Source organism: Oncorhynchus kisutch, linkage group LG28 (genome assembly GCF_002021735.2).
Source record: "Oncorhynchus kisutch isolate 150728-3 linkage group LG28, Okis_V2, whole genome shotgun sequence".
Taxonomy (NCBI): Eukaryota; Metazoa; Chordata; class Actinopteri; order Salmoniformes; family Salmonidae; genus Oncorhynchus; species Oncorhynchus kisutch.
Window position 1 is genome coordinate 33,359,083 of NC_034201.2, and position 10,444 is coordinate 33,369,526.

Below are 10,444 nucleotides of genomic sequence, written 5' to 3' on the forward strand. Positions count from 1 at the left end.
GCCAGAGTGCACTCTGGGCGTTCGTAAATCCAGAGTGTTGTCAGATTGTCCGTTTGTAAATTTTGAGCGTTTCACTCTCAGAGCGTTCAGAGCGCACACTGGATGCTTTGGCCAAGGAGTAGGGTTGATCCAGCGTTCAACGGCAGTCAAGCACCCAAGCTAACTGGGAACTCCTTCAAGACGGTTGGAAAAAGCATTCCAGGTGAAGCTGGTTGAGAGAATGCCTAGAGTGTGCAAAGCTGTCATCAAGGCAAAGGATGGCTACTTTGAATAATATAAAATATAAATATATTTTGAATTGTTTCACATCTTTTGGTTACTACATGATTCCATATGTGTTATTTCATAGTTTTCATGTCTTCAGTATTATTCTACAATGTAGAAAATAGTAAAAATAAAGAAAAACCCTTGAATGAGTAGCTGTATCCAAACTTTTGACGGGTACTGTATATACTCTGTGGCTTTGGTGAGCAAAAAGAGACCTTTAGAAATTATGAATTGTTCACTCTGAAGACTGTGAAAAGTCATAAAGTCATAAAACTGTGAACTGTGAAAAAAACTCCACATCAAAAAGAATACTGCAATCAATGATGGCGAAAATGGCTGAGGGGCCTGCAGAAGTGGACAGCAACATTGCGTGGTGAACGTGATAGACTGCACCATAATTGTTTCCAGTCACATGAAAGCAGACCGTAGCATTGACACCAATGTTGGCACTAAAACAGGAACTAAGAGTTGTTCAATCTTTTCTGGAACAACCAATGTGTACTTGTAATAACAGAACAAGTCAAGAAAAGTCATGAGTCTGCAGGTGCAACGCAGATAACCGGTACATTAAACCATTTACATACATATTAATTTAGCAATGAATTTCCACAGGATTGATATTCAGAACATGCAAATCTCATAGAAAATAAGTCCCAAGCAGGTGTTGAGGACATTACATTAATTTACCAGTAGTCATTGGCCCAAACACTCTTATCCAGAGTGATTCACACATACACAGTAAGGTTTTATATCACATTAAAAAGGACAGCAAGAGGAAAACATTATATACAATTTAATGATATCAATGGCAACCACCCAATGTACGCCTAGAGTAAATGTTTGGAAAGAGTTTTTGCGTGATTGTCAGATATATTTTAACCTGTTAAACTCTGAACCCCCAAAAAATAATAATCAGAAAATATAAATTGACATATCATTTGAAAGCTACAGGCCTTGTCTTTTTTTAAATCAAACTAAAATCTTACTGCTGGCAATGTCATAATGTCGCATCTATGAACTCGGATGAAAAGAGGAACAAGGATGTCAGAGTGAGATTAAGATTGTCTAGTTCTCATAAATGCATTGTTCCTGGATGGACGCAGTGGTCGTCTGTCTCTGTTGGGTTTGTGTGCTGAAACTGAAGTTCTCGTACACCTTGTTGTTATATGAAACGGAATCACCTTCATCATTGGTCCTCTGCCGACCTGCATGGGGAGAAGGCCAATCAACTAATCACATTTTGTGTTGACTCTTAAGCTGAATAGTTGCCTACTACTGCGTTCCAGGCAACATTTTGGTGGTGCAAAATAGCACAGATTAATCTAATTAAATTACAGTTTTTAAACAGAGCTGTAACAGAGCTGTAACACCATAAATGTATTTGTATCCAATATTTTTTTAGACGATCATGCAACATATTAAATAAAGCACATACTAAAATAGCATTTTGCATGTGGGCTGATTGATACCGTACTACTCTTGAAAAGCATTGGTAACTCTCAATTTAGCTACATTTTTCACACCTCAGTTGTGTTGTATGACAAGTTTGTGGGAACTATAAGGTCATATTGAGATTTGAGCTGAGCTGTGCTGAGCTCAGGGCCACCCATTTTTTTTTCTAGAGTAGGATTGGGCAACTGGTGTTCCGGGGACATGAAAGGCTAATTAAAGCTTAAAACAAAACATTTTGCCAAAAATAGTGCCAGTGTGACACAGCAACTTCAATGCGTTAGTCTAAAGTCTAGAAGTGATTCATTATTTTGATATGTGGTGAATGGAAAATAAAATTGTGTCATGTTAAAGGTTAAAGGTCCAATAGCAAATAATTTCTGGGTAAAAATTAAGAACCTTACTGTGATTCTTTTAAATTAAAAGGGTCAAAAATAAACAAAAAATAGCTTCCTAGCGAAGAGCAATTTCTCAAGCAACAATTTTGCTAAGACTGTCTGGGAGTGGTCTGAAGGGAAAACTGAAAACTAGAAAGAGAGTTTGAAACTCTCTTTCTTATTGGTCTATTAATTAATTTAACGCCAGGTGATGTCACCAGTCATGTCAAAACTCCATTCCACCAAAACAGGCTAATATTTCAGCTCTTGCACTAAAAGGGCATTATAATAATTTTCACAATTTCACAGTATTATTTCAACCTCATAGTATGGAAATACTGTATATGTCACGCCCTGACCTTAGAGAGACGTTTTATTTCTTTATTTGGTTAGGTCAGGGTGTGATTTGGGGTTGTCTATTTCTTTGTTATTTGCCGAGTATGGTTCCCAATCAGAGGCAGCTGTCTGTCGTTGTCTCTGATTGGGGATCATACTTAGGCAGCCCTTTTTTCTTGTTTTTGTTAGTTGCTGGTTTAGCGCTACATTACTTTACGTGTCGTTTATCTTTCTTGTTTTTTTGGGTTGTTCATTTAATAAATTCAAAATATACGCCTACCACGCTGCACCTTTTTCCCCATTACGACGACAGCCATAATAGAAGATCTCACCACCAAAGGACCAAGCAGCGTGGTCAGGAGGAATGGACCTGGGAGGAGATCTTAGACGGGAAAGGACCCTGGGCGCAGGCTGGAGAGTATCGCCGTCTGAAGGAGGAAATGGAGGCAGCTAAAGCGGAACGGCTACGTTACGAGGAGTTGGCTCAACGAAGCAAGCACGAGAGGCAGCCCCCATCTCCTGGCGTCCGGTGCATCTCTTCGGCCCAGGTTATCCTGCGCCAGCTCTTCGCACGGTATCCCCAGTTCACCAGCACAACCCAGTGCGGCCTGTTCCAGCTCCCCGCACTTGCCGGGCTATGGGGGGTATCCAGCCAGGACCTTCCACGCTGCACCTTGGTCTCATTCCGACGACAGCCGTAAGAGTATATACTGTACAGTGCGTTCAGAATGTTTTCACACCTTTTGCCTTTTTTCACATTTTGTTGTGTTACAAAGTGGGACTAAAATAGATTTTATTGTCATTTTTTAAAATGGAAAATAAAACGCTTTCACAACTTATCTAGTCAAGATATGCATTCATCCCCCTGAGTCAATACATGTTAGAATCACCTTTGGCAGCGATTACAGCTGAGTCAATCTGGGTAAGTCTCTAAGAGCTTTGCACACCTGGATTGTACAATATTTAACCATTATTATGTTCAAATTGGTTGTTGATCATTGCTAGACAACCATTTTTAGGTCTTGACATAGATGTTCAACACAGGTGGGTGGCACCTTATTTGGGGAGGACGGGCTTGTGGTAATGGCTGGAGCGGAATGAGTGGAATGGTATCAAGCACATCAAAAACATGGTTTGGTCCCATTCCATTCGCTCTCTTCCAGCTATTATTATGAGCCGTCCTCCCCACAGCAACCTCCCCTGATGTTCATGTAGCTTTAAGTCAATACTATAACTCAGCCACTCAGGAACATTCACTTTCTTCTTGGTAAGCAACCCCAGTGTAGATTTGGCCTTGTGTTTTAGGTTATTGTCCTGCTGAAAGGTGAATTAGTCTCCCAGTGTCTGTTGAAAAGCAGACTGAACCAAGTTTCCCTCTAGGATTTTGCCTGTGCTTAGCTCTATTCCCTTTCATTTTATTCTAAAAAACGTCCTAGTCCTTGCCGATGACAGGCATACAAATACATGATGCAGCCAACACCATGCTTGAAAATATGAAGTGGTATTCAGTGATGTGTTGTGTTGGATTTGCCACAAACATAACGCTTTGTATTCAGGACCAAAAGTTTATTTCTTAGCAATTATTTTTGGCAGTATTACTTTTTTGAATATTTGTATTCTATATAGGCTTCCTTCTTTTTACTCATTTATTTTAATATTGTGGAGTAACTACAATGTTGTTGATGCATTCTTAGTTTTGTCCTCTAACAGCCTTTCATTTCTGTAACTGTTTTAAAATCATGGTGAAATCCTTGAGTGGTTTCTTTCCTCTCTGACAACTTAGGAAGGGTCGCTGTATATTTGTAATGACTGTGTGTATTGATTCACCATCCAAAGTGTAATAAAAACTGCACCATGCTCAAAAGGATAGTCAATGTCTTTTTTTTGTTTTATACATCTACCAATAGGTGCCCTTTGCGAACCATTGGAAAACCTCCCTGGTCTTTGTGGTTGAATCTGCTTGAAATTCACTGCTCGACTGAGGGACCTTACAGATAATTATATGTGTGTATCATGTTAAACACTATTATTGCATGCAGAGTGAGTCCATGCAACTTATCATGTGACTTGTTAAGCACATTTTTACTCCATAGCAAACGAGTTGAACACTTATTGACTCAAGACCTTTCAGCTTTTCATTTTTTATACATTTTTTAAATGTTTGGAAACATAATTTCACTTTTACATTATGAGGTATTGTGTGTAGCTCAGTGACACACAATCTCAATTTAATCCATTTTAAATTCAGGCTGTAACAAAAAAAGTCAAGGAATATGAATACTTTCTGAAGGAACTGTAGGTCTATGCACAGACCTCACAGAGTCCATATGCTGAAAATGACTCACCTGTAGTTGCATGCCCTGCATAGAATCCCCGTGTCACGCCCTGACCATAGAGAGACGTTTATTCTCTATGTTGGTTAGGTCGGGGTGTGACTAGGGTGGGTTATCTAGGTTATCTGTCTATGTTGGCCTGGTATGGTTCCCAGCTGATTGGGGATCATATTTAGGCAGCCTTTTCCCACTGGGTTTTTGTGGGACCTTGTTTTTGTGTAGTTGCTGTTGAGCACTGCATTTACTTCACGCTTCATTTGTTCTGTATTTTTTTGGTGAATTTCATTTAAACATGTGGAACTCTACGCACGCTGCGCCTTGGTCCATTAATTCTTTAGACGATTGTGACAGAAGATCCCACCACACAACAGGACCAAGCAGCGTGCCCAGGTGGAGAAAGTATCATGGACTTGGGAGGAGATTTTGGATGGGAAGGGATCCTGGACTTGGGAGGAATTCGCCTTCCTTGGAGGGAGACGCAAGAAGAGAAGGGAGGACAGCGACGACTCCGGGGTTCGCGGCCAGGTAGAAAGCCCAAAAGACAGCCCCCCAAAAAAATTGGGGAGGGGCACACGGGGTGGTCGGCGGAGCCAAGGGGTGAACCAGAGCCAGTCAGGGAGTCGAAGGAGGAACTCAACGAAAAATTCTGGAGAGAGGTGTTGGCGATGAGAGCGCTGCAGAGCGGGCGTGCTCTAACACACTGAGTCCTAAAATGGAAGCTGATGTGATTCGTGGTTTAGTCCATAAATTGGTAGCCTACAAGCCAGGATGTCAACATAAGATAGCAGGCAAAGGCGTCAACAGCAGGGGTGGTGGGAAGGTAGTCATTTCCTCTTTGAGTATGAGGGGGCTGAATTTTTCTCCAATGAGAGTAAATATCACTTTGAAATGTAAGGTGACGCCGTGGCCAAGATTTTGTCTGTAAGTAATGGTCCACTTCTGCTTTCTTTGTTCAGGATTCCAGTGAATCCAAACAACAAACCACAATTTAAAGTGAACTGGTTACAAGACCAGTGACTTGAGAGTTACCGCAAATGATCAAGCCTGTGAATAAAGTAATTGACCATGGAACTTACATGGCCTTTTGTGTAAATAGAAAAATATGTATAAATTGTGTAAGCTTAAGAAAGCACTGACCCAAAAAATCACTATAGACTACAAGACTTACATTTGTAAATACTTATGGTGACAGCTGCGATGGCCACAACCCCGATGGATGTGCTGACACAGATGATAGTCAAAAGGTTGTTCTCATGGTAGGGCTCTGAAACAACAAGACCATCAAGGGTCAGAGATTTATCGTTATAGATAGTGTCATCAATCAAAATGTCCAGCCTGCCATATGTGATTGTGAAGCTTGGGGCAAAATAACAACCTGATTTAGCTAACCCCACTGTTCAGTGTCTGTTTATCACAGTTTTTCTATGACCTTGTGTGTCAAGAATCTTGTCAGGTTACACTTAACAGTCAACCAATGAATTAGAGGGAGAAAAATAACAAAAGCAGAAGTTAAATACTATTAAAAGTAGACTCCACTACTTAACAGTACATGTATTATGTCTGAATGTCACCCACTTAGTTCACTGTAGGGAAGGCTGATGCTCAGGTCGGTGTTATTGGCTAAGAGTCTGACATTGCAGGTGATCGTGTCACCTTCTCTCCACACTGATTGGCACAGGGTCAGAAAGCTGCTCTGTTTAGAGGGGCTGTGATTGGTCAACAGTGTCTCCGGTGAACCCTGACCTTGTCGGGTCCAAGTGAAGTTGACGTCCTGGGGGTCAAGGCCCTCCAAAGTACAGAGAAGCTGGATGCAGCCAGGATCACTGCTGTTCTGCCTCTCTAGGACTAGACCTGGAAGCATTGCAAAAGAGAATAGCACTGGAACTAGAACGACAGTGAAAAGACTGTAAATGCCATTCTAATATCCTACTGTATGCTTTGATTTAGAGACACAAAAACCAGTAAACACTTGTTTATAAAGTGATATCTTCAACGAGATAAATTACCTGTAACTTGAAGATCAACAGTGGAGGTTATCTCAATGGTTGGTGGTGGTATGACTCTTGATATTAAGCAGGTATATAGACCAGAGTCGGTGCTCTTTGGCTCTGTAACATACAGCTTAGGAGGTTGTCCGGTTACATTGAATCGAGATTTACAGGATACGACTGAACTGATTTCTCTATTCACATTGTATTCGCAAATAATGCCAGGACTTCCAATTTTCTTCCATTTAAAAACAACTTTCCCATCAAATCCAAAGGGTGAGGGACAAGGAAGGTGGGAAGGACTGCCTTTGGCTGCTCTAACGGTCTCCTGAACACCTGCGGAACCAAACAGGATTTTTTTTCAATCCAAAGTTAACACAATAAAATAGGACACAGGTTATGTGCTCATTCATATTCAGGATACTGTACACTCATGATACTACGTGAGAGTAAAGGAAATGAACAAAAATACAAATAATGGTAATAACAACAAAGTTCATCCCATATTAAGATCATGCTATATTAGGACATAATATTTACATACGTCCAGTACTGAAAATCGCTATATGAAGTGGCTAAAAGTTGATGTTCCAGATTAATGCAACCAAAGCAGTGGAGACTCCTCAGAGGAAGGGGTTTACTAATGCATTAGTTCTTTAAGCTATTTTGACTATGACATTAGCTAATATGGTGACAATGAAGTAGGCTGTGTGTAGAGATCTTATGGTATGAAGCTTTGGCTTGGAAAGGTTTTCTCGCCTGCTCACAGAGAGCGGTTTTGTTGTGCACTGAAGTCCACAAGCGAAGGGAAAAGATGAGAAGAGGAGAGTGTGTACATGCAAGAAGAAATTATACAATGAGAAAAGTGATCATGCTGTTTGTATGTCGCTGTATTGAAAGTGGACTGTGTGTGCAGGTGAACAGGGGTGTATTCATTCTGCCAATTCTATTGAAAAACATTTCTTAAACGGAAGCAAACGGAATGGTGATAAACATACAGTACCTCAATTTGTCCAATACAAACTCTTGTTTACAACTGTTTGTACTATTGATTACACCGTAGATAAGCTAGATGCAGGCAAGAGTATGCAAAGCGGTATTGAATTGTCGGTTACCTTGATTACTGACATTTTTCTCACAACCTGTGCACCAACGTTGTAAACTTGAATTCATAGGCTAGATGGAAGCAACCTCATGATGGGTATAGGGAACATTTTTGTATCATGTTGTAGCATAAACCTTTTCAGTGTTACATTGAGCTGGGTGAATGGAATATGAATGACAGTCATCCAATATGCTGTAATAGAAATAAGGCCATCCTCATAAAAAACAGCACCGACCGCTACTGAAACAAAGCAAACCCAAATAGCTGTTACAATATAATATTCATATCTACATTGACTGGTCAATCAATAACTGGTTTTCAACTGTTACAGTATGTTGATTCAGACAACTAAACCACTGAATGGACGAATCACCCTGAAATACTACTGTAGCTTACAATTTTTTTTACAATGAATCATTGTACAACTGTACAACTAATAGATAAATCCAACCAAAATGCAACAATAAGACAGAAATACTCACCAGTAAATGGGGTAGAGAGGGTGAGGGTGGTTAGGAGAGAGAAAGCTTGTGGCAACAGCATTGTGAACAGGCAGACCTACACCCTCTAGCCAAAGACTCTGTGTACTGGTATGTCTGTATGTCTTTCAGACACACTAGCTGATCATGAATGCAAGTGCGCATGCACACTCACACAAACACTTGTCATGCCTGTCATGTCTTCCTGTCCAATGGAGGAAAACACCCACTGCAGAACTAAGCAGCTCACAAGTGCCAAAACCACAACTCTTTCCTTTCTACAAGAGACCATTTTCCCCAAAAAATGTAACTACCTTTTTATCCATCGATCACTCTAAATGACATGATCCACAACTAATAAAGCTAAAATATGATGCTCACACAACTCTCAGAATTAGTATTTCATTTGGCTAAAATCCTAAGAGAGATGTAAAGTTACTTTAAAGTTCTCAGTTGGTACAGAAAGTGTGCTGGAGTAAGAACCACTCAGAGACCTAATTATTTTGCTCTTGATTGGTTGAGGCCATACCACCTGCTCGTCAGCGGTCTGCACATTCGCAGTTTCACAGGGAGATCAAAGAAACCTCTACCTAAAGACTGGTTGGAACTCAAAGTATATGAAGGAAATAACAGAACACTGTGAAACAACAACCTGTGGTTAGTTAGTGGACAGACGTTTCCTACAAGTAGAAGTTCCCTCAAGTAGTTTATTGCACAAACTCAAAACTTAGAAAGCAGTGTCTGAAGTTGTCAAAAGTTTTTAGATATCTGTTGGAGCTCGAGCTTGTTACTGGATCTATTTTTTTTTCACTGTTGGAGATAGGGGCACTTGATTTTGAAGCCCTGTGCATCAGGATATTTGTATTTATTATGGATCCCCATTAGCTGCTGCCAAAGTAGCAGCTACTCTCCCGTTTTTAAAATGTTTAAACATTACAATACATTCATAGATTTCACAACACACGGTGTGCCCTCAGGCTCCTATTCCACCACTACCACACATCTACAGTACTAAATCCATGTGTATGTATAGTGCGTATGTTATCGTGTGTGTGTGTGCCTGTGCCCGTGCCTGTGCCCGTGCCTGTGTTGCTTCACAGTCCCCGCTGTTCCATAAGGTGTTTTTTTAATCTGTTTTTTAAATCTAATTGTACTGCTTGTGTCAGGTACTTGATATGGAATAGAGTTCCATGTAGTCATGGCTCTATGTAGTACTGTGTGCCTCCCATAGTCTGTTCTGGATTTGGGGACTGTGAAGAGACCTCTTGTGGTATGTCTTATGTGGTATGCATGGGTGTCCAAGCTGTGTGCCAGTAGTTTAGACAGACAGCTCAGTGCATTCAACAATACCTCTCATAAATAAAAGTAGTGATGAAGTCAATCTCTCCTCCACTTTCAGCCAGGAGAGATTGACATGCATATTATTAATATTCACTCTCTGTGTACATCCAAGGGCCAGCCGTGCTGCCCTGTTCTGAGCCAATTGCAATTTTCCTAAGTCCTTTTTGTGGCACCTGACCACATGACTGAACAGTAGTCAAGGTGCGACAAAACTAGGGCCTGTAGGACCTGCCTTGTTGATAGTGTTGTTAAGAAGGCAGAGCATCGCTTTATTATAGACAGACTTCTCCCCATCTTAGCTACTACTGCATCAATATGCTCTGACCATGACAGTTTGCAATCTAGTGTTACTCCAAGCAGTTTAGTCATCTCAACTTCCTCAATTTCCACATAATTTATTACAAGACTTAGTTGATACCAAATACAATGCTTTTAATTGTAGAAATATTGGCATGTCATCCCTAAGTTTGCTTATCTTGCCAATGTCATTAAAGTCATTCAAGTAGTTGGCAATATCAGTGGGCTTTGTGATGAATGAGCCATCTTATTCAATAAATGAAGGAGCCGAGTTGGCTTTTTCCCCAAAATTTTAATTTAAGGTTCCCCAAAGCTTTTTACTGTCATTCTTTATATACTTTATCTTTGTTTCATACTGTACTTTATTTGTAATTTTTATTTAGTTTAGTCACATGATTTCTTAATTTGCAGTACATTTGCCAATCAGTTGGGCTGCCAGACTTAATTGCCATACTTTTTGCCTCATTGTGCT

The 10,444-nt window shown here is 40.4% G+C and overlaps 1 protein-coding gene across 2 annotated transcripts; it reads right to left on the reverse strand.

Moving 5' to 3' along the window:
• Nucleotides 1-806: 806 nt before the first annotated feature.
• Nucleotides 807-8,488, reverse strand: LOC109873215 (uncharacterized). 2 transcript variants are annotated; one of them, XM_020464829.2, is made up of 5 exons: nt 8,338-8,488; nt 6,769-7,086; nt 6,506-6,613; nt 5,931-6,026; nt 807-1,472 (listed from the first exon to the last, which is right to left on the reverse strand). In XM_020464829.2, the coding sequence occupies exons 1-5, from the start codon at nt 8,396-8,398 to the stop codon at nt 1,333-1,335; spliced, it is 723 nt and encodes a 240-aa protein (XP_020320418.1). In that variant the 5' UTR covers nt 8,399-8,488; the 3' UTR covers nt 807-1,332. The 2 variants fall into 2 exon arrangements, with proteins under 2 accessions (XP_020320418.1, XP_020320417.1); XM_020464828.2 differs by having other exon boundaries at nt 6,338-6,613; nt 8,338-8,483.
• Between the last annotated feature and the right edge of the window lie 1,956 nt (nt 8,489-10,444).